Source organism: Podarcis erhardii (genome assembly GCF_964252035.2).
Source record: "Podarcis erhardii genome assembly, chromosome: 15".
Taxonomy (NCBI): Eukaryota; Metazoa; Chordata; class Lepidosauria; order Squamata; family Lacertidae; genus Podarcis; species Podarcis erhardii.
Genome location: NC_138505.1, coordinates 19,530,216 through 19,553,962, shown reverse-complemented (window position 1 = coordinate 19,553,962; position 23,747 = coordinate 19,530,216). Strand labels below are relative to the sequence as shown.

The 23,747-nt window shown below is 48.0% G+C and overlaps 1 protein-coding gene across 1 annotated transcript in view; it reads left to right on the top strand.

Annotated features, from left to right (window-relative positions):
• ACTN3 (actinin alpha 3) overlaps positions 1-23,747 on the top strand; it is a 45,147-nt gene that overhangs the window by 11,794 nt on the left and 9,606 nt on the right. The window contains exons 2-12 of the mRNA XM_081841783.1: positions 10,980-11,094; positions 11,440-11,559; positions 12,294-12,380; positions 13,510-13,597; positions 15,414-15,492; positions 16,043-16,124; positions 16,837-16,922; positions 20,413-20,505; positions 20,925-21,155; positions 22,050-22,197; positions 23,544-23,694. Coding sequence (XP_081697909.1) covers positions 10,980-11,094; positions 11,440-11,559; positions 12,294-12,380; positions 13,510-13,597; positions 15,414-15,492; positions 16,043-16,124; positions 16,837-16,922; positions 20,413-20,505; positions 20,925-21,155; positions 22,050-22,197; positions 23,544-23,694 — 1,280 coding nt within the window. The remainder of the gene's footprint in view (positions 1-10,979; positions 11,095-11,439; positions 11,560-12,293; positions 12,381-13,509; positions 13,598-15,413; positions 15,493-16,042; positions 16,125-16,836; positions 16,923-20,412; positions 20,506-20,924; positions 21,156-22,049; positions 22,198-23,543; positions 23,695-23,747) is intronic.

The window sequence follows — 23,747 nt, the reverse complement described above, 5'->3', positions numbered from 1 at the left end:
CCCTTGTGTGCAGCAGAAGGTGCAGGAGAATTGTGGCACATTTATGTGTCAGCTTCAGATTTCTACGTGACAGGGTAACCAGATGCCTGGGATTTTTCCAAACTTTTAAGATGGTTATACCCGCCTCTTTTTCAGCCTCTTCCACTGATCTATCACACTCCCACAGTTCAGATGTACTGGACTTTTCAGGCAAGGGTGGCACTTTGCCTAGGCTCATCCTCAGAACTTTGCTGGAGAAAAATCAGGCTTGGCCAGGTGGGAATCAGCTGTACAGCAAAAGCTGTTATGCACACCTAATTTCCCCCCTGCCTGCCCATGTTGTCTGGCAAACACATCAGATTAAAAATATGGCAAACCAAATCACTATTCGTCAATCGTTCAGTCTGACCTCCCCTCTATGGTTGCACTGACATATCCACCAGCATATAACAACAAATCATAGAATCATTTAAAAGCTAAATAGATGCATGGATGTATACCGTATATATAAAAAAATTACAACGTACTGAATATTGCTCAGGCAGACTGGCAAGGCATCTTCAGCAGTCTTCACTGGAGAAACAATGAAGAAATGGATGCTGTAGTTGAGATTCCTGCATTGCAGGGGGTTGGACCAGATGACCCTCAGGGTCCCTTCCTGCTCTACAATTCTGTGAAAAGAAAAACAATGTGAAGATCTAACATTTCAAGAGATTTCAAAGTTCCAAGTACAGTACAGTGGTACCTTGGGTTACAGACGCTTCAGGTTACAGACGCTTCAGGTTACAGACTCTGCTAACCCAGAAATAGTACCTCGGGTTAAGAACTTTGCTTCAGGATGAGAACAGAAATTGTGTGGCAGCGATAGGAGGCCCCATTAGCTAAAGTGGTACCTCAGGTTAAGAACAGTTTCAGGTTAAGAACGGACCTCCGAGGTACCACTGTACATGTTCTGATAAAGATAACGTTCACAGTTCCGCATGGGCATTCTCTGTTGCATCCTACAATATCTGGTAGTAGATCTGGAACCTGGATAAATCTGTAACTGTTGAAAGCAGACTTAAAGCAAGCATGTAGGCCTCCTCTGAACTTCTGTGAAGCAGCCCCTCCACCTTCTTTTCCAAGCAGACTTTCAGAACTGTACCATAAGAGCAGGTTGCTGAGCACACTCTATGAAAGAGACAAGGGGACAAGGAATCAGTTGAGAGGCCCAGGGCTGGTTTTGCAATGTATCCTCCTGCTCTTCATTACAACAGCATGGCTGTTACACATGCATGGCTCTCTGGATTGTGGCCAGGATCAAGCATGTGGTCTGCACCACACTTGTGGGTGGGCGGGAAGGAACTGGCAGTTCTGTTCTGCACCCACAGTGGTTCAGTCTAGTGAAGAACTGAGAAAATAGGAAGCAGGGCTGTGCAGTGCTGCTAGACCTAAGCATGTCTACTCAGAAGCAACTCCTGTTGAATTCAGTGGGGATTACTCCCAGGTAAGTCAGGTTAGGACTGCAGCTTAAAGTGTCGTGGGACTTTTTTGTATTCCCGTGAGAACCACTCAGGGACTATGGCAGTGATGGGAGAACCAGCAGCCCTTGAGATGTTTTTGGACTCCAACTCCTATCACCCATGAGCATTGGTCATGCCAGTTGGCACTGATGGGAGTTGGAGTCCAACCTTTGAAGGGCCACACAGGTTTTCCATTCTTGGGCTACGGAAAGCAAGCAGGCATTTAGATTTATATCCTCCAAGAAGCTGGAAGGGGGTGAAAAAGATTCCTCGCTACTTTATCCTCACAACAACCCTGCAAACTAGCTGAGAGAGAGAGAGAGAGAGAGAGAGAGAGAGAGAGAACAACTGGCCTAAGGTCATCCTGTGACCTTGGTAGCCTAGTGAGAATTTTAAGCTGTCTACAGTGTGGTGTAGTGGCTAAGAGCGGTAGTCTCGTAATCTGGTGAACCGGGTTCGCTTCCCCGCTCCTCCACATGCAGCTGCTGGGTGACCTTGGGCTAGTACACTTCTTTGAAGTCTCTCAGCCCCACTCACCTCACAGAGTGTTTGTTGTGGGGGAGGAAGGGAAAGGAGAATGTTAGCCGCTTTGAGACTCCTTTTGGTAGTGATAAAGTGGGATATCAAATCCAAACTCCCCCTCTTCTTCTTCTCTTCCTCCCTCCCAATGATCCTGTTGTGCCAAAATTCTGCAGTCATTTTGCAGTGAAAACTCTGCTTTTTGCAGCACCCCTCAAAACAAGTAATTGATAAATCAACCTGGGGTTCGTAGTTAACACCCCAAAATCCAACAGTGTCTGAATCGCTTTAAACCAGCCCCACATACCGTAAACCAGTGTTGCCTCCTCTACATATTTGCACATCCATCCAGGCTAGCAAGGATGATTTGTCATCCTAGCTCAAGGGAGCTTCCAGGTATGCAAAGGCACCCCAGGAGTACTCCAAGCAGGACCACTGAGGAATGAGAGCCTGAGAGCCAAACAGAGAGGCCTGGGGGTCCATATCTGGCCCCCAATCCAATGCCTGTGGTTTCTCCACCCCCCTGTGTTGGACAGCGAGAGAGGCTCCCTGCAAGGAGGTACGTGAGATCCCAGCCTGCTAGGATTAAATCTGTTGAAGCCTGAATATGCAGCCGTAAATGATTCTTGTGTTATTATTTGTAACGATACCTTTCTTCCAAGGAGCTCAAAGCAGTGTACATGCTTCTCTTCCTGCCCTCATTTTATCCTCACGATAACCCTGTGACCTGGGTCTCTGATCCCAAGGAGCGAGTAAGCTTCTTGGCTGAGTTGGGATTTGAACCCGTCTCTCTCCAGTCTAAGGCTAGCCACTGGGCCATATTGCCCCCACATAGAGCAGAATCCTAGCCAAAGTGAAATATTTTAAATTCCGATTGGTTTCAATGGGAAGACGGTGTTAAGTATGTATGTATTTATCTCTCTCTCCTGCTGGAGTTATTGAGATATAAGGGATTACACCATACATTTAAAACACATTTAGAGCACATGGTGCCCCCCAAAATGAATCCTGGGAACTGTAGTTTAGCCTCAACAGAACTACAATTCTCAACACCCTTAACAAGCCACAGTTCCCACGATTCTTTGGGGGAGGCTGTGTGCCACAGATGTCCCTAAGCACAATTACAAATATTTAGGGCAGTCATTTCTAGTTACACACGATTCCACAGAAGGCTGACAGTTTAACACTTTTTTTAAAAAAAAAAGGTTTAGACTTGGGTTTAAAAATAAAACAGGATTAAATTCATTATTGGTTCAACTGGAAGCTCAGCAGAAGTGCTTGCCTTGGAGCTTAATTTATTTTGGGTTCAAAAGCCAGCTAATTCAGGTTATACAGCGGTTGCTGGGAAGCTTCCTGCAACATTCCTGTCTCAAAATTCTTGCCTCCAAGGAGTCTCTAGAAATAGACTAAAGCGCAGACGCAGCTCAACTGTATTTTTATTTTTTTAAATAGACGAACCCATGCCTCTGTAAAACTGCCTATTTTTAGGAGCGCCTTCTATTCTGTTTGACGCTTAAAATGCATGTCTGCACTTTTTTGGGAAAATAATAATAATAATGTTGTCGCTCCCTTTTGCCAGGTACGACTCAAAAGGAAAGGGGACTGGGAGGGAGAAGGAATCAGGGGATTCAGGAAAGATCTGAGGAGAGGACAAAGTGCTATGGTGTTTTTGTTTTGAGGCAGGGGTGTGGGTGTGAGTGTGTGGAGTGAATGTTGCTCTTCCCCACCAGAACCTCAGGGAGCAGATTAGGCTAATACATCTAGAAAAGCAGGACTGAGCTCTTGGGTATGCTGAGAGAGTTTTTTAAACAGGTCAATTGCCCCTTTCCATGCTCAGCTTACTCCATCGCATTCCCACAAATCTTAACAGAGGAAGGACTGTAGCTCAGAGCACCTGCCTTGCATGCAAAATGTCGCTGGTTTAATTCCTGGTGTTTTGAGTTGGCAGCAGAGGGTGCTGGGTGCTGTAAGTCTCCCTTTCCAAATGTGCAATCCTGTATCTGTGGGGGTAGAAGAAAGTGCAAGAGAAAGATTGCCAAACCAGTTCCTTCCTCGAGGTAATGACTTTGGCTCCTTGTTAAGCATAGCGATTTAACATATCCAAAGAAGTTGCTCTGTGCCATAGAGCAAATCATTATCATTATTAAGGTTTATATACCACCCTTCATCAAAAGATCTCAGGGCAGTTCACAGAATAAAATACAAGATAAATCACAAGTAGCCACCTCTCACCTGGCTGGTAGATGCAACCCAGAGTTCTGAGTGAGAGAGCTGGAAGCTGGAAGAGACATGCCTTGCTCTGTGGACTTGGAGCTCCCCCTGGAAACCTAAAGAGGAGAGCAAGATGGGAGTGTTGATGTGAGACCCTCCATCCTATGCTCAGTTTGTAAAGGTAAAAGTAAAGGGACCCCTGACCATTAGGTCCAGTCGCGGGTAACTCTGGGGTTGCGGCGCTCATCTTGCTTTACTGGCCGAGGGAGCCGGCATTGTCCACAGACAGCTTCCAGGTCATGTGGCCAGCATGACTAAGCCTCTTCTGGCGAACCAAAGCAGTGCATGGAAATGCCGCTTACCTTCCCGCCAGATTGGTACCTATTTATCTACTTGCACTGTGTGCTTCCGAACTGCTAGGTTGGCAGGAGCAGGGACCGAGCAACAGGAGCTCACCCCGTCGCGGGGATTCTAACCACTGACCTTCCGATCAGCAAGCCCTAGGCTCTGTGGTTTAACCCACAGCACCACCGGCGCCCCATGCCCAGTTTGTATATAAGTATAAATAAAACCATGTCTCCTAAAGACACCACAGTCTCCACTGATCCTCATTCCAAGGAAACTGAACCCTGGGTAAGTGCAGGCACCCCTGGAATGTCTTGTTGTTGCTTGAATATTGGGGTGGCATGTAACAGCTGGCATCTCCAAACAGGGCTGTGACCCTTGGAGGGTCACTGCCAAGTCACTGTAGGCACTGCCAACCTAAACAGACCAATGATCTGATGGGATAAGACAGCTTCCTGGTTTAACATGAGGGTTCTAGCCCTCATGTTGCTGTTTCCAATAAATAAATGCCCCCCAACCCATTTATACTATCTAGCGCTTCATAGCCATCTTCTGGTGTTTAGCTGCTCGTTTTTAAAGAAAAACACAACAGCAGGTTGTAAGGACCATTCTAATGTGGTTTCCACACATTTGCCCATTCCTCCGGAACTGCCATCCTTTGTTCATGTGCATTTTTTGGAGAATCCAGACAATATCCTGATTCTGGTGCTTTATGAGTTGTCCTCCCATATTTCCCCCGCCCCCCTAGACCTTGTTTTGGAAATTGCATGTTATGATAGAACACAACAAAAGCCGACTCATTAAAGGGCATTTTATACCTAATCAAAAAAACGCAGTACCGCGTAGAGCAAAAAACCAAACCAATTCAACAAACAATGAATGCAATTCAAGACCAATTCATAGCGATTCAAATATCAGAAACAGGTGCTGAGCACCAGCTGTGTGCCAGCAGAACCCCCAGACTCTAAAGCTGTTGGAAATGTTGTGCTGACTCCCAGTTCCTAGAACAGATGGAGAATTATATATTTTTCCAGAGGGGCCATTTATCAGTGGTGCATAGGGTCATAAGCAAAAATGGGTGGAGCAAGTGTACATTTCACATGTGTTCAGCAGGGTAGCTTCTATCAACACACTTCCCCCTCTCTCTCCCTCATCTAGGCAAACAAGGAGCGTTGTCAGAGCTCAAGGACACATTCCAGCCAGGCATAAACACTCACCAAGGGTGCAAAGCAGAGCTAGTGGGGTGCATGGGTTGGGGGAGAAGGGGTGCGGTCTGAGGAAAGTCGCTTGGGTTACTGCCTTACAGGGTTGTTGTGGAGATTAATTGTGGAGGGAGAAAACCACGTGCACCACTCCGAGCTCCTTGGAGGAAATGCTGGAATGTAAACGCAATTAATAAAATAACAATAAATAGGGGAGACGTTGGGAGGGCTGCATTTGGACCCTGACCCCAAGAGTTCCCATCTCTTTTTTTTTTTTATAAATATTTATTAAAGTTTTTAAATATAAATGCACAAATAATAAACAATCTTACTTCTATCACAGACATAATTTCATGACTTCTTTGGACTCCCTCGCGTCTCCCGCTCCCATTTACATCGTTAAAAGTTTTTTCCAAACAAATTATCAACTTGTTTACAATCTCACGTCCACACATTCAAATATAATCTAGCACTTCTTCCAAAAAGTTTTATATTTTCTTTAGTCTCACTTATCATCAAATTTCAAATCTAATTTAGTGGTGGCCAATTTTTTATAATCTAGCATCCTTCTTAACATTCAACCAAATTACAATGTTTTTGTAAATACTTCTTGAATTTCTCCCAGTCTTCCTCCATCTTCTCTTCTCCCAGGTCACGGATTCTGCCAGTCATCTCGGCCAGTTGCATATAGTCCATCAGTTGCATCTGCCACTCTTCCAGTGTGGGTAGATCTTGAGTTTTCCATTTTTTTGCGATGAGTATCCTTGCTGCCGTTGTTGCATACATAAAGAATGTTCGGTCCTTCTTTAACACCTTCTGACCGACAATACCCAGAAGGAAGGCCTCTGGTTTCTTAGTGAAGGTATACTTAAATACCTTTTTCAGCTCATTATATATCATTTCCCAGAAGACCTTCACCTTAGGGCATGTCCACCAGAGGTGAAAGAATGTTCCTTCGTTTTCTTTACATTTCCAACATTTATTATCAGACGAATGGTATATTTTGGCAAGTTTAACTGGGGTCATGTACCATCTATATATCATTTTCATTACATTTTCCTTCAGAGCATTACATGCGGTGAAGTTCAGCCCAGTGGTCCACAACCTTTCCCAGTCCTCAAACATGATATTATGCCCAATGTCCTGTGCCCATTTTATCATAGCCGATTTAACCATTTCGTCTTGTGTATTCCATTTTAACAGCAAGTTATACATTCTAGATAATACCTTAGTCTTTGGTTCTAACAATTCAGTTTCTAACTTCGATTTCTCCACCTGGAACCCTAACTTTTTATCATTTTTAAAAACTTCTTTAATCTGAGCATAATGTAACCAGTCTCGCACCTTATCCTTCATTTTCTCTAAACTCTGCAATTTCCAATTGTCTCCATCTTTTTCTAATATTTCCCAATATTTTGGCCATTTGGCCTCCATATTGGGTCTTTTTAGGGCCTTAGCCTCCAGAGGTGAGAGCCACCTTGGAGTTTTATTTTCCAGTAAGTCTTTGTATTTTGTCCAGACATTAAACACTGCTTTCCTGACAATATGGTTCTTAAAGGCCTTATTGATCTTAACTTTATCATACCATAAGTATGCATGCCAACCAAAAGCATTGTTAAAACCTTCCAAGTCCAACACGTCAGTGTCTTCGAGAAGTAGCCAGTCTTTTAGCCAGCAAAAAGCTGCGGCTTCATAGTACAACTTTAAGTCTGGCAGGGCAAAGCCCCCTCTTTCTTTCGCATCTGTTAATATCTTACCAAGAGTTCCCATCTCAAACCGCTGCTCAGTTCAGATTTTCCAGATTCTGTTTTGTCTGGTCGTTGGACATGTAATTCTAGAGGCCTGCCTGAGTTACATGCACACACAAATGTTTATACAGTATCAGCTATATGCCAGGTTAATCGCCATGGCTTCTCCCAAAGGATTTTGGGAATTGTTGAATTGGAGGGGAAGTTTCCCCTAACCCCATTACTACCACTGTGGGCCCCACAATATCCTTGGACTCAGGAGACCTCTGTTAAATCCTTGAAGTGTAGTCAGTCCCTAGATAAGAGTTTCAAGGGAGTGCGCACAAGGTAATGCGGAGAAAGGGCGGGGTTCAGAGTCCTCACCCGAACACCCATTTTAATCTGAAACTGAACCCAGAACCAGGCAGTCACACAGTGCAACAAATATGGCTGCCCTCTCGCTTCCAGCTGTGTGTTTGTTCAGATTGTTCAGCGTACAGTGCTACCTCGGGTTACATACACTTCAGGTTACATACGCTTCAGGTTACAGACTCTGCTAACCCAGAAATATTACCTCAGGTTAAGAACTTTGCTTCAGGATGAGAACAGAAATCGTGCTCCAGCAGCGCGGCAGCAGCAGGAGGCCCCATTAGCTAAAGTGGTGCTTCAGGTTACGAACAGTTTCAGGTTAAGAACAGACCTCTGGAACGAATTAAGTACTTAACACGAGTTACCACTGTATTCACCTTTTTAGGCAAAAGGCCCACACAAGGTGGCTTACGATACAGCAATGTAAAATGATACAACAAAACAAAATGCAGCAACAATTGATCCAATTGCCAGCTGGAGGTGCTTGTTGTGACAGCCTGCCATGTGCCTGCCATCGCCACGTCCTGCACTGTACGCTCTCTGCTGTACACAAGCTCAGTGCCCTGGGATGGTCAGGAAACACTGCTCTTCCCCCATCCTTCCCATTCTGTTGGCGCCAGGTGGCTGGCCATAAATATATTCTGCAGACTCAGGGCATTGCATGAAACTTGCTTCATTGCAGGCACCTTGAGGGCCAGGTCTAAATTTGGCCAGGCACCGGGGTGGGAGGCAGGGGAGCTGAGATCAGGATGCTGCGGAATGAACTGAAGGCAATGTATGATCCCATAAGCTCCAATTGGACCTGTTTAGTCATATTTCACACACAGAGAGGAACATATCCACTACTTCTCCAAAAACAGGGAACTCCCAGCCAGTCACCTGCTTCCCCGAATAGCTGGATGTATTTATTTTTTAAGAGAGTGTGTGTACTGGTCCAGTAAACGCTTCCGCTGCGCAACCAGCAACAGTTCTCTTTGCAGAGCATTAATTAAGTCCAGTGCAGAGATTCTTGTTGCAGTACAAGCTTCAGAGTCTCAGCAGCAAAGAAATAACGACACAGGGAAGCCTGTCTTTCCAAAGACAGGTTTATTGCAGAAAGATAACAGAAACACCTCCAGAGCTTTCAGACATTTTTGCTTCACGCCCCACAGGCAGAGAAAACAAACACTCTTTATATACTGAGCAACTTAACAACTTAACGAGCTTGACTACTTAAAGTCACATGACATTGCTAACTTGCCAGCGTCTTAGGTTTCACACCCTAACATTTTTTACCATGATTTAGAAACCAATCACCCAGGATGTGCTAGACTCATAGCGGTGTCGGTTTAACACCTGCCTGCCAAGTATAAATGTCATGTACAGTATCTTTATTTGAATGATCGCATGCCCTCCAACTTTTCTATGATGAAAATAGAGATGTCCTATTCCATCATCATCACCATCATTTTATGATTTATACCCCGCCCATGTGACTGGCTTGCGCCAGCCACTCTGGGCAGCTTCCAACATATATAAAAAACTATAAAACATTAAACATTTAAAAAATCTTCCCGATACAGTGGTACCTCAGGTTAAGTACTTAATTCGTTCCGGAGGTCCGTTCTTAACCTGAAACTGTTCTTAACCTGAAGCACCACTTTAGCTAATGGGGCCTCCTGCTGCTGCCGCACCGACAGAGCAGGATTTCTGTTCTTATCCTGAAGCAAAGTTCTTAACCTGAAGCACTATTTCTGGGTTAGCGGAGTCTGTAAACTGAAGCGTATATAACCTGAAGCGTATGTAATCCGAGGGCTCAGGGCTTCCTTCAGATGTCTTCTAATGTTTGTATAGTTACTCATTTCGCTGGCTCATACCTTCCAACATTTATCTGATGAAAATAGGAACTTCCTAAGGAAAAGTGGGGCATGCCAGGATCAACTGGGATGGCTTCTGTAAATCCAGCACTGTCCCTAGAAAATGGGGACACTTGGAGGGTCTGATATCTAGATGTATTTATTTTTTTACCTAGGGCTGCCATATGTCCAGGTTTTCCCAGACATGTGCAGAAATTGTGCAGGAAAATGGCGTCCGGGTGGATTTTCGGCAAATTGGCAAAATGTCTGAAAAACCCAGACACGTGAAAGGGGGGTGTTAATATATAATATAATAATATAATATATAATATAATATATATTAACACCCCCCTTTATAATCATTTATATATAATTATTTGAAAATTCAAAAAAAATTGAAAATTCGAAAAAGGCCAAAAATAAAAAAGCTCAACAACTTCGTCCAGATTTTCACTTTGGGGAATATGGCAACCCTTTAAAAACAAAGCACTCCAACACCCAAGCTGTGCTGGTCTCATGGCAGTGTCGGTTTAGTGCTCACCTGCAAAGTCTAAATGGAGTGTTTCAATATCTTCACCAGGAAACAGCTAGATACTCCTTCTAGAAGGGGGGAGATATTCTGGATAAGGGGCATTCCTTCCTGCATCTCCACCCCATTCTAAGTAAGCAAGGAGTCTGTATGTAAAGGACAATAGATTGGCAGCTTTAGCTAAGCTGGAAAAGGGCATCATTAAGAAGACCCATTTGGTCCAGCATCTCATCCTCACAATGGCCAGCCAGATTCCCCCAGGGAAGTCCACAAGCATGGCCTGTGTGCAACAGTGTTCTCCTTGCATTGGAGATCCCCAGAAACTGATATGCAGGGGCTGAGTCGCTCTTTAGTTGAATATAACCCTCAGCAATTACGGTGTGCATGTTTTATTTATTTGTTTAAGGCATGGGTAGACAAACTAAGGCCCAGGGGCTGGATCTGGCCCAATCAGATGGTCCGGGAATCAGCATATTTTTACATGAGTAGAATGTGTCCTTTAATTTAAAATGCATCTCTGGGTTATTTGTGGGGCATAGGAATTTGTTCATTCCCCCCCCAAAAAAATATAGTCTGGGCCCCCACAAGGTCTGAGGGACAGTGGACCAGCCCCCTGCTGAAAAAGTTTGCTGACCCCTGGTTTAAGGCATCTTTATGCTGCTTAATCATTAGCATTTCAGTGCAATCATCATAAAAACAGAGATGTGATGTGTATCGGTATTCGGTGACTCAGTTGACCATTGCCATTGTGTTTCCTGCAGACATTCACAGCCTGGTGTAACTCTCACTTGAGGAAGGCAGGAACGCAGATCGAGAACATTGAGGAAGATTTCCGGAATGGCCTGAAGCTCATGCTTCTGCTGGAGGTGATTTCAGGTATTAAAAAAAAAAAAAAAAGGCTTGGCAAGGATGATGATCTGTGGAGCTGCCCAGGGGCAAGAAATGTGGAGCGGGGAGGTTGAGGCAAAATTCACAAGTCACAATAAAACTTTTACAATTTGTTCAACTTCTGTATAAGACTCCAAATCACCAAGTGGCAGGATGTGCTACATTTAATTGGAGTTAGCAGTTGGTCTGTTGCAACCTCCCTTGTGATGTTTCATTTTGAAATCTTTAAGATAATATATTAGTTTCCTGTTGATGGTGTTGCTTTGAACGAATACTTTATATTTGACTCTCCCTCATCCTCCATCTTCCCTCCTCTTCCTCTTCTCCCCAAAGGTGAAAGGTTGCCAAAGCCAGATAAAGGGAAGATGCGCTTCCACAAGATCGCCAATGTCAACAAGGCACTAGACTTCATCGCCAGCAAGGGGGTCAAGCTGGTATCTATTGGTGCTGAGGGTGAGTGTTTTGTTTGGTAACTCATTCCAGAGGGCTGGAGATGTAACACCAAAAGCCCAGTTTGTAGTGCATGCTAAGCACATCTCTGGGGCATGTGGTGCTCTCAGAGCCAGGAGTAGCCAGCATGGTGCTATCCAGATGTTGTTTTCCAACTCCCATCATCCCCAGCCAGCACGGCCAATGATCATGGATGCTGAAGAACAGGTGTACATGGGGATGAGGTCGTTTCTTAGGTTAAGCTGTTGAGGGCTTTAAATGCTAAAAACAAAAGCTTAAACTGCATATTGGCAACCAGTACAGCCCTCTGAGCAGATGGATGTCCCACTCAACAGCACTACCTTTATAGGTAAATTGCAAGGTCCCCTTCAAATATCTGTACTGGAACTGGTACGATTTAGCTTATTCATAAACAATCTGGAGTCAGGGTGAGCAGCGAAATGGGTAAAAGAGTGGATAGTACCAAATTATTCAGCCTGGCAAAACTCAAAAAGTGGTACATAAATAAACCCAATAATGACTGAATCCAGACTTGCTTGCCAGATGTTTTGGACAGACATCCTTCTCCAGGTTGTGCCCCCACAGAAGGAGATTATATCTCCAAACATGTTTGGAATCCCTTTGGTGAAAATCCATGTCTCATTTGTGTGGTTTTGTTGAGACAACTGAAACGATGCAGGTCTGACCCCAAACACTGTGGTTCTCTAAGCTCCCTCCATCCCCTCCTGCTTTTCCAGAAATCGTGGATGGGAACCTGAAGATGACTCTGGGCATGATCTGGACAATCATCCTTCGATTTGCCATCCAGGACATCTCAGTGGAAGGTGAACACAAGGGCACACAAGCCCCTCGCAGCATCCTGGTCTGCTTTTTTAAGGGAAGAGCTGTTGGCTCGCTTGCTTTGCATACAGAACATCCTGGGTTCAGTCCCCAGTGGCATCTGCCAGTCAGTGCAGACAATACTAAGCCAGACAGACCAAGGGTCTAACTCAGTACAATGCAGCTTCTCCTAGGACCCAAGCGGAAAAGGGAACAGGACCAGCTTAAAGTCCCATAGATAAGATGCCCTCGTCCTTTTTGCCATGGTCCTCACTGCCCTTTCCCTTGTTCTCTTCTTTCTGACCGCAATATGCACTGCTGCAAAGGAGCAGGCAGGGGAGGTAGAGGCAGCGGCTGCTTCGTCTCTCACTCTGGCCTCTGCTCAGAAAAGGGAGCAGCGCCCAGGCAGATCAGCAACAGGCCAGAATGGAGAGCCTCCTACTCTGGTGTGCCCCCGCCCGGCAGCTGACCAACAATGACAGTCTCTGGGGATGGTCTCCCTGCGCCCCTCAATTGCAGAAGGTCCAAAGCTCAACTCCCAGCACCACCAGTTAAATCCGCCATGTGTCAGGAAAGGATGTCCTCTGCTGGGAATCCTGAAAAGCCACTGGCAATGGGAATGGGCCGCCCTGCAATAGGTGGGCAGGCTGGCATGGCTTAGTGGTGCTGGAGCAAGTGCATTGCAGGAAGGTGTAATGATGGGAAAGAAGAAGAGGAGGAGTTTGGATTTGATATCCCGCTTTATCACTACCCTAAGGAGTCTCAAAGCGGCTAACAATCTCCTTTCCCTTCCTCCCCCACAACAAACACTCTGTGAGGTGAGTGGGGCTGAGAGACTTCAGAGAAGTGTGACTAGCCCAAGGTCACCCAGCAGCCGCATGTGGAGGAGCGGGGAATCGAACCCGGTTCACCAGATTACGACTCCACCGCTCTTAACCACTACAACACACTGGCTGAGACTTTGACTGAGACTTTGGAGGGTTGCTGTCAGTCAATAGTAGAAAATGACATCTACTCTGAGCGGACAAGAGTAGGCAAGAGCCAGTGTCCCTGCCGGGTATCGAAGTAACTCCTGGGTCTTAGCCAGCACAGAGGGTCCATTGCCTGAGCCTTCCTTCCTTCCTTTCTTTTCAGAAACCTCAGCCAAGGAGGGGCTGCTGCTGTGGTGCCAGAGGAAGACTGCTCCCTACCGGAATGTCAATGTGCAAAACTTCCACATCAGGTATGAGGCAGGGGAGGGGGAGTGGAGGGGGGTCACACACAATTTGTGGTCAGCTGCATTCATTGTTTGCTACACGCTTACAAATGCACAGGCTGTGCATAGCGAAAGAGGGTTTGGAGCGACAAGATTTCTAGCCAGGATACAAGAAGGGGAGGAGGAGGAATAAAAGGAATAGAAGCATAGGATTGTAGAGTTGGAAGGTACACCAAGGGTCATCTAGTCCAACCCCCTGCGATGCGGGAATCTCAGCCAAAGCATGAACGGCAGGTGCTCTTATTTGACAAGTAAAATAATGGCAAATGATTTTTGTTAGTTTGTTGAATTGGATTTCTAGCCCACCCTTCCCAGGGCGGCTTACAGCAATAAAATGCATAACTATGAAACAAATGCAATAGTTACAATGGCAAAACAAGAAAAAGTGTAAAATAGTTCAAATGAAAAGCAATTCTGTATATAAACAAGTCCCAATATTTTAAAAACCCTTCCATATATAAAAACAGAGCTAAGGCAGTAGAGCCATGGGAGTCTTAATCTCAGGGCTGAGGGTTCAAACCCCACATTGGGCAAAAATATTCCTGCATTGCAGGGGGTTGGACTAGATGACCCTCGTGGTCCCTTTCAGCTCTACAGTTCTATGGCACTTGCCTGATAGATTAATGGGAGGGAGGTGTTGCGGGGATTAAATGAGGAGGCGGACCATCTGCACTACCCTGAGCTCCTCGGATGAAAAAGCTGGGATAAAAATGCAACAAAATAAATAAACTTTCTGTCTGCTGACAACAGAATTCCCTAAAGGAAAACGGGGTGAGATTGGGGTGGGGGCAGTCAGGGCTTTGTCCCTGGTTCCGTTCAGTGTGAGAAGCCTCCCCCAGTTCCCAGTTCCGCCTGCTTTGAGGCAAAAGAGCTTTTGCAGAACCCCAACTCTGCAATAGGGACATTTAAACATAAATAAATACCACACCTTCCAGCTGGATTCAGCATTTGTTTGCCTGACTGTTGGCTTGAAACTGATGCAGCATAGCCCCCTGGCATGGAGGAACAACACCAGAGCTGGGTGCCAAAAGGGACTTAGCTTCTAGACTAATTTCCTGCAACCAGCCTCCTCTGCCCAGAGGGCAACAGGGCCAATGTTCCTGCAGGAAGAAGGAAGCCAGTTCTGGCCAGGGGACCCCTTTGCTCAGCCCAAGGGCCACATTCCTTTCAGGACAACCTTCTAAGGGCCACACGCCCATGTTGGGCAGAGCCAGAGGCAAATGTGGCTGGAGCATTGGATGAATATTATTATTATTTATTAAATTTCTATGCCGCCCTTCATCTGAGGGCGGTTTACAATATAAAAACACAAAAAATGCATAACATAGTGACAAAGAAAAACAGTGCCCTCTTCCTACAGCTTAAAAAAGACCATCAATTGTTTAATTAGCCAAAGGCCTGGGAGAAGAAGAAAGTTTTTGCCTGGTGTCTAAAGATATGTAGGGACATGTTTCAGCCAGCCAAAAGCATCCCAGGAAGGCACAAAGCAGGCCTGTTGAGGGACGTGGTTTGGGGAGAGTTCCCGGGCCGCATAGAGAGGCCTGGAGGGCCGCATCCGTTCCCTGACTAGATTTGCTCCTTCCGCAATGTCTGCTTCTGTTCCTCCCTTTTCCTCTTCATTTGCCCCCTGTGCCTTTCCATACCTGGATGGGGCAGCCGCCATTTCTCTGACAAAGGATGTTGGACCAAAGCTGGAGGCCACCCAGACCCAGCTGAAGAGACCCAGGACTCACTCATTCACTCTTTCCCTCTTCTCTCTCCATGCCCGCGTGCTACCCACCAGCTGGAAGGATGGCCTGGCACTCTGCGCCCTGATCCACAGGCACCGCCCTGACCTCATTGACTATGCCAAGCTCAGAAAGGTGCTGTCTTCCTCTTGCCTCTTCCTGGCTGCTCCCATTCCTTTCAGGCTCTCTGCGTGCAATCTCTGCAGTGTCTGCTGGCATCTTTGTCCTTTGAGTCAACCTGTGATTTCCAGCACCCGCCCCTCCCGCCCTGCCAATCACCCAGCTAGAGCAAATAGGACTCTCCTTGTGGTGCTTATTGCCAGCAATCCGACCCCTGTGTGTCTGGGCCCAAAGATCCACTGCTTTGTCCCTGTCCCCCATTATGGAGGGCATTTTGCTAAGGGTGTAGCTCAGTGGCTGAGAGTCTGCTTTGCATGCAGAAGGCTGTAGGTTCAGTTCCTGGTGTCACCAGTTTAAAAGATGAAATAGAATGGGGGAGACTTGTCTTGATAGATAAAGTCTTGGCAGCACAAAGCAGCTTTTTATAGCCATAGTTAGTTCAGCATGAGCAGCAATACGTTAGGAGCTGTTCACCTTCCGACTCATCCTCACCTGTAACCCTGCCAGCTACTCCCTGCCATGGTGTAGCGACTCACTCTGAGCAACTGTGTCTGTCTGTCCACAGGATGACCCCATTGGGAATCTCAACACAGCCTTTGAGGTGGCTGAGAAGTACCTGGATATCCCTAAGATGCTGGATGCAGAAGGTGAGGAGCCAGGCACCATGTGTGTGTTTGTGTTTGAGTGAGAGAGTTGGAAGGGACCCTGAGGATCTCTAGTCCACAGTTTCAAAAACATGGTTCTCCAGCTGTTTTGGGGCTACAACTCCCATCATTCTTAGCTAGCAGGACCAATGGTTGGGGATTATGGGAACTGTAGTCCAAAAGCAGCTGGATACCCAAGTTTGGAAAACCCTGCTCTAATCCAACCCCCTGTAATGCAGGAATATGCAGGAATATATCCCATATGGGAATCAAACCTGCAACCTTGGTGTTATCAGCACCATGCTCTAGAATTGTAGAGTTGGAAGGGACCATGAGAGTCATCTAGTCCAACCCTCTGCAGTGCAGGAATCTTTCGCCCAGCTTGGGGCTCGAACCTACAACCCTGAGCTTAAGAATCTCAGCTCTACCAACTGAGCTCTCTTGCTCTTGTCGAAATATAAAATTAAGAGTGATTTTTCTCCATTGTAGCTGTATTCCAGAGTGAGTGGTACCTAGCGTTCAGTGTAAGATTTTGGGCTGTTTTCCTTTGAATTGTAATTACCATTTTGAATTGCCAGGGTTGTATATAAGACCAATTCTCTTGGCAATGTATCTCCATTTGCGCCATCAATATAATTCAGTAGCATTAGCAAGTAGCCCTCTCTATTGAGCGCCTCGCTGCTCTCCTCCTTCAGCTTTTGTCTTCTTCCCACAGATATTGTCAACACCCCCAAACCAGATGAGAAAGCCATCATGACCTACGTCTCCTGCTTCTACCACGCCTTTGCAGGGGCAGAGCAGGTAAGCAAAAAGAAGCGGTAGCAGCATTTCCCCCTGGGTCTACATATCTGCAGTGGAGAACTATGCTAGCCCAGTTCCTTCTTCCTTTTAGAATCAGTGAACTGGGGGTCTTCTATGACAACCCACTGCTCAGGGCAGGATGCAGCTAAAGCATCTCTAACAGGCTGCCATCAAGACACAGCATAACTGCCTCCAGCAAAGGAGAGCTTGAAGGAATGGGTTTCCCAAACCCAAAACTGACTGTGCAGGCAGTTTTAAACTGCACCAAAATTCTCATTTCTCCTTAGCTAAAATGCATAAACTTTAGCCATTGAGCAAATGCAAAACAAGAACACAGCTCTCTCCCTTATCAGTTTGATGACAAGACTGGCCTTGACTTTCCAGTAGAACAGACACAGACATATCTTATGTCCTGACCACAAATGACGCAGAGACCCAAGTCTGGGACTAACGCCAGAGCATGTTCTCAGAAGTAGTGACCTCTTGCATCAAGATAGGAGTAGGAACAGGAATATCCTTTTATGGTCAGGAGTGCAGGAAGGAAATCCCTTTTATGGTTAAGAGAGCCAGAGCAGGAACATATATGATGTCAACCTGCGTATACAAGCTGACGTGGCTGGGGAAGGGGGAGAGGATGTCTGGAGGATATAAATACTGCATGAAACTTGTCATTTCTTTGGACTTGTTGTGGACTTGATCACCCAAGTGCCTTCTGCTATCCGGAGAGCAGAATAAACTCTTTCTTTGAACCAACTCGGTGTCATTTTGACTTCCTTCCTCCTGTCCCGGAGCAATGCAGAACCAATCGGTGAACTCCAATAAGGCTACATTTCTACTATGGAGGCAGTTTTAAACTGCACCCAAAAAATTCCCCATTTTGGGGGGGAATTTTTTTGGTGAAGTTTAAAAACTGCCTGCACAGTCAGTTTTGGGGTTTGGGGAAACCCATTCCTTCATTCCCTCCTCTTTTGGACAGCTTTATGGCTCGTCCCAAGGCACTGGCTGGTATTCTCATGTCAGTGCTATAATCCAGTGTTTCCCAACCTTTTTTGGGCAAAGGCACACTTGTTTCATGAAAAAAATCTCGAGGCACACCACCATTAGAAAATGTTTAAAAAATTAACTCTGTGCCTATATTGACTATATATAAAGTAACTCTCTTTAATAGGCATCAAATAAACACAAAGAAAATACCGTATTTTTCGCCCCATAGGACGCACTTTTCCCCCTCCAAAAATAAAGGGGAAATGTGTGTGCGTCCTATGGGGCGAATGCAGGCTTTCGCTGAAGCCTGGAGAGCAAGAGGCATCGGTGCGCACTGACCCCTCGTGCTCTCCAGGCTTCAGGAAGCTGTCCGCAAGCCTTGCGTGCCCGGCAGGAGCTCCCGCCCAGCGCGCAAGGCTTGGGGCGGCAGCCTGTTGCCCGAAGCACAGGGAGCCCTCCGGAGGGCTCCCCGTGCTTCGGGCGAGTGTCTGCAAGCCTTGCGCGCCCGGCAGGAGCTCCCGCCAGGCGCGCAAGGCTTGGGGCGGCAGCCTGTTGCCCGAAGCACGCGGAGCCCTCCGGAGGGTGCCCCGTGCTTCGGGCGAGTGTCTGCAAGCCTTGCGTGCCCGGCAGGAGCTCCCGCTGGGCGCGCAAGGCTTGGGGCGGCAGCCTGTTGCCCGAAGCACAGGGAGCCCTCCGGAGGGCTCCCCGTGCTTCGGGCGAGTGTCTGCAAGCCTTGCGCGCCCGGCAGGAGCTCCCGCCAGGTGCGCAAGGCTTGGGGCGGCAGCCTGTTGCCCGAAGCACGCGGAGCCCTCCGGAGGGTGCCCCGTGCTTCGGCGAGTGTCTGCAAGCCTTGCGCGCCCGGCAGGAGCTCCCGCCAGGCGCGCAAGGCTTGGGGCGGCAGCCTGTTGCCCGAAGCACGCGGAGCCCTCCGGAGGGCTCCCCGTGCTTCGGGCGAGTGTCTGCAAGCCTTGCGCGCCCGGCAGGAGCTCCCGCTGGGCGCGCAAGGCTTGGGGCGGCAGCCTGTTGCCCGAAGCACAGGGAGCCCTCCGGAGGGCTCCCCGTGCTTCGGGCGAGTGTCTGCATGCCTTGCGCGCCCGGCAGGAGCTCCCGCCAGGCGCGCAAGGCTTGGGGCGGCAGCCTGTTGCCCGAAGCACGCGGAGCCCTCCGGAGGGTGCCCCGTGCTTCGGCGAGTGTCTGCAAGCCTTGCGCGCCCGGCAGGAGCTCCCGCCAGGCGCGCAAGGCTTGGGGCGGCAGCCTGTTGCCCGAAGCACGCGGAGCCCTCCGGAGGGCTCCCCGTGCTTCGGGCGAGTGTCTGCAAGCCTTGCGCGCCCGGCAGGAGCTCCCGCTGGGCGCGCAAGGCTTGGGGCGGCAGCCTGTTGCCCGAAGCACAGGGAGCCCTCCGGAGGGCTCCCCGTGCTTCGGGTGAGTGTCTGCAAGCCTTGCGCGCCCGGCAGGAGCTCCCGCTGGGCGCGCGAGGCTTGGGGTGGCGGCACGGGGCGGCCGGCCGAAGCGAGCGGCGATGGGATTTGGGAGGGAGCTCGCTCGCCGCCCCGCGTGTGCTCGCCGCCGCCGCCGCCCCGCCTCTCGCCGCCGGACTCGCCCGCCTCCCTCCCACGGCACACCAGGCAACGTCTTGCGGCACACTAGTGTGCCGCGGAACACCAGTTGGGAAACACTGCTATAATCACTAATAACAGTGATACACTTTTTAGACATGCATCATTTTGCGACATATTAATTCAGTTTTACTAGCAAACTGGAGGTTAAACTTTCCAGCCCCAGGAGGAGTATGGGGAGTGTTCGCGGAACACACCTACACACTGCAGCCGACACACTAATATGTCGCAACACACAGTTTTGAAAGCTCTGCATTAAAGCTACTTCCCCACTAATCCCATTGTGCAGCCAGAGTGAAGCACAGATGCTGAGCCCTAGGCAAGTAGATCAGATAAATGTACATAGTTTGTTCTGGAATTTGAGGTTGCATCATGGGAAGTTTTTTATTTTATTTTTTGCTTCTGTAAATAATTTTTATTCATTTTCCAATTTAAAAAAACATTCATATTAATAACAAATCAAGCCAAATCTTACCACATTCAAAACCAAAAAACAACAGAGTCAGAATTAAATAATTTCAATGGGATGTCCCATGGTTTGGATTTCAAGAGCTAATGTCCATCATTTATTTTCTGCTTTCTTCTTTATTACTTCCAAGTTTTCCAATCCTGATATTGACCATCCTCTACTCTCAGTCAGTCAGTCGCTGGTATAACTCTCTATCTTGTTTTGTTTAACGATTCTATATTTCTATAATCACATAGGAGGCAAATTTTCGTACCATGGGAAGTTTTTAAAGCTCTGAATGCCCTGGCATGTCTTTCACTTGATGCCCACCAACTCCCATTCTAATCTAGATGATCTCTTTATGCTTCCTCCCTGCCCACAGCTCTTTGGTGTTGTTATTTACTATTCCCATTTCTAACCAGCAAGTGCATTTCTCTTCCAGGCTGAGACGGCAGCCAACAGGATCTGCAAGGTGCTTGCTGTCAATCAAGAGAATGAAAAGCTGATGCAGGAGTATGAGAAGCTGGCCAGCGAGGTATCTTGAAACTACCCATGCGGAAGTCCCCAAAAGCAATGCCCCTTTCACATCTCCAGGCCAATTCCTTCCTACCAGGAAACAGAGCACTGAACTCAGAAGCAAAATTCCTGGGTTCATTTCACAGGGCCCAACCTGTCCCAGCATTTAATGCTTGTTTGCTTACTTCCCTTGAAGCTTTCGTGGGTCGGTGGGAGGGGAATCATAGATCCACACTTGCACTGCTGTTGCATCCAAGTTGGGTCATGGCAGCAGCCCAAAGATATGGTAAAAGATTAAGACGTGGGCCTCCAAAATGGTTGTTTGGGCTAAAGGTGGGCTACTAGGTCTCAAGAGCTTGGCAGCATACAAGACAGCATGTCTTGATTCCGCAGCCCCAAACAGCCAACTAAAGCCACCTTCTGTTTCTTCCCGGTCAGCTCCTGGAATGGATCCGGCGCACCATCCCATGGCTGGAGAACCGCGTGCCAGAGAAGAGCATGAGTGCCATGCAGCGCAAGCTGGAGGACTTCCGGGACTATCGACGCGTGCACAAGCCACCCCGCGTGCAGGAGAAATGCCAGCTGGAGATCAACTTCAACACTTTGCAGACAAAACTGCGCCTCAGCAACCGCCCGGCCTTCATGCCCTCCGAGGGGAAGATGGTCTCTGTAAGTCACAGGGCGGCAGGTGGGCATAGGGCAGGTGGGGGATGAGAAACAAAGCTCCACAGAAGATGGCTGAAATAAAACCATCCTTGCTTGCCAGTCTAAAAAAGCAAAAGCAGTGACAGGGCCAGTCTTCCCTTGGGAGGCTGTTCCAAGTGATAGCTAGTCAATTGGATCTTAATTAAGCTTGGGGGTCCCAATGGCAGTGGCATAGCGTGGGGGGTGCAGGGGGGGCCGGCCGCACCGGGCGCAACATCTGGGGGGGGGCGCGCTCACACTCGCAGCTCTCTGCCCCCTGCTAAAATCCACGGGTTAGGGGGCGCAAATTACTTGCCTTGCCCCGGGTGCTGACAACCCACACTACGCCACTGCCCAATGGAGACAGTAAACTGTGTCCAAGGGAGTGGAAAGTGGTTTGAGGTGGGAGGGGTCATTCCATTGATTCCCAACAAGAATCAGGCCCATGGGCCAGATCCAGTTCCCTACCCTGCTCTGCACAAACAGGTATTGTAAGGTTTTGAAACGTTACTGTTTAACAGAGGCTAAAAATTGGTGTGAGTGCACAAGCTCCTGGTCCCCAGCCAGGTGTTTACAATGCCGTGCATTGAGCCAGGGGGTGTCAAGAGTGGGGACAGATGTGGCTGTAGGCTATGAGCCCAAGTGCCAGGAAGGATCTCTTTCCCATGTTTCTGCCTGGGCACCAGCTCCTGGTGGGCACAGCTGCAGGCCCTGCCACTTTGAGGGGAGATTCGAATAGCTGTAGAGTTGGAAGGGACCGTGAGGGTTCATCCAGTCCAACCTCCTGCAATGCTGGGCTCGAACCCACGACCCTGAGATTAAGGAGCCTCATGCTCTACCGACTGAGCTAGGCTGAAGCTGCCCTCTGTTTGCCTGCAGGATATTGCAAATGCCTGGAAGGGGCTGGAGCAGGTTGAGAAAGGCTATGAGGAATGGCTGCTGACTGAGATCAGGCGCCTGGAGCGCCTGGACCACCTGGCTGAGAAATTTAAGCAGAAAGCCACCCTGCACGAGACCTGGACCAGAGGTAACCTGACCGCAATTAAGCCTCTCCCTCTATTCCAGGGGCAGGGAACTGCTTTTATATCAAAGGTTCCTTTCCCTTAGGGGAAAACCTTTTGGAACTACATGCCAGGGGTGGGTGGGGCCAAAAGTAGGCGGGGCCAGAGCTAGCAGTGGGCCACTCATTTTCTTTCTGCCTCCCAATCCACTATCCTCCCCCCGCCTTACATTCTCTTTCACATGTTTTTTAAGCCTAATTATGGGTAGATTTTCAGGACAGTAGTGTTGAAGTAAGAGTAGCAAAAACACAGCTAAGAAGCTCGAATTGTATATATGACTGACACCCTTCTTTGGAAATTAAACCAATGCCCAGACTTTAACATTCAAAAGCTTCCATTGCAGAAAACTATACAGATAAATTAAAACATAATGTTTTCAGTTAGGCCACGCCATGCAGCTCCTATGAGCAATTCCAACTTTTTGCCTTCTCCTGCAGCTTTGCTCCCTTTTCTTTCAAGCAGAGAAGTGCTCCAACCCTCTATTCAACTTAACAGTGTTCACAGTGGATTCTAAAACACAATCATCTCGCTTCACGTAAAACAGAGCCTCTTCTTCACTAGATACCTCCCATGTGATCAGTGTTAGCCAATCACATAAGAAATACTAGAGCACTCTAGAATCCAGTTACCAACCAATCAAATTTAATCACATGGTAATGCATAAAAGTATTTATAATTCCAACTAATTAAATTACGGTACTTAATGAGTGGCAGGGTTCACCTAAAAAGGTAAAAGTAAAGGGACCCCTGACCATTAGGTCCAGTTGTGACCGACTCTGGGGTTGCGGTGCTCATCTCGCTTTATTGGCCGAGGGAGCCGGTGTACTGCTTCTGGGTCATGTGGCCAGCATGACTAAGCCACTTCTGGCGAACCAGAGTAGCACACGGAAACGCCGTTTACCTTCCCGCCGGAGCGGTACCTATTTATCTACTTGCACTTTGACGTGCTTTCGAACTGCTAGGTTGGCAGGAGCAGGGACCGAGCAACGGGAGCTCACCCCGTCGCAGGGATTTGAATCGCCGACCTTCTGATCAGCAAGTCCTAGGCTCTGTGGTTTAACCCACAGCGCCACCTGCGTCCCCAGGATTCACGTACCTCTTCCCAAAAGTTAGTGAAAGATTCTCTTTCACTCCTTTTTGGGGAGCAAGGGGTCTGTGAGGGAGGGTTGGGGCCTAAGAGGAGAGGTCACAGGACAGATCCAAAGGCGGAGATCCCTTCTCCTCCTGTTCCATCCCACTCTTCATATTCCACTCTTTGTTGCTCTGCTCACAGTCCAGCCTCTCACCCCAGCTCTGCTTCCTCCTACCACAGGGAAGGAGGAGATGCTCTCACAGAAGGACTACGAATCGGCATCTCTGTATGAGATCAGAGCCCTGATGCGCAAGCATGAGGCCTTTGAAAGCGACTTGGCCGCCCACCAGGACCGTGTGGAGCAGATCGCAGCCATCGCACAGGAACTCAAGTGGGTGCCGAGGAGAGAGAACATTGCCCTTTCCCCCTTGAGATGAAGGCTGG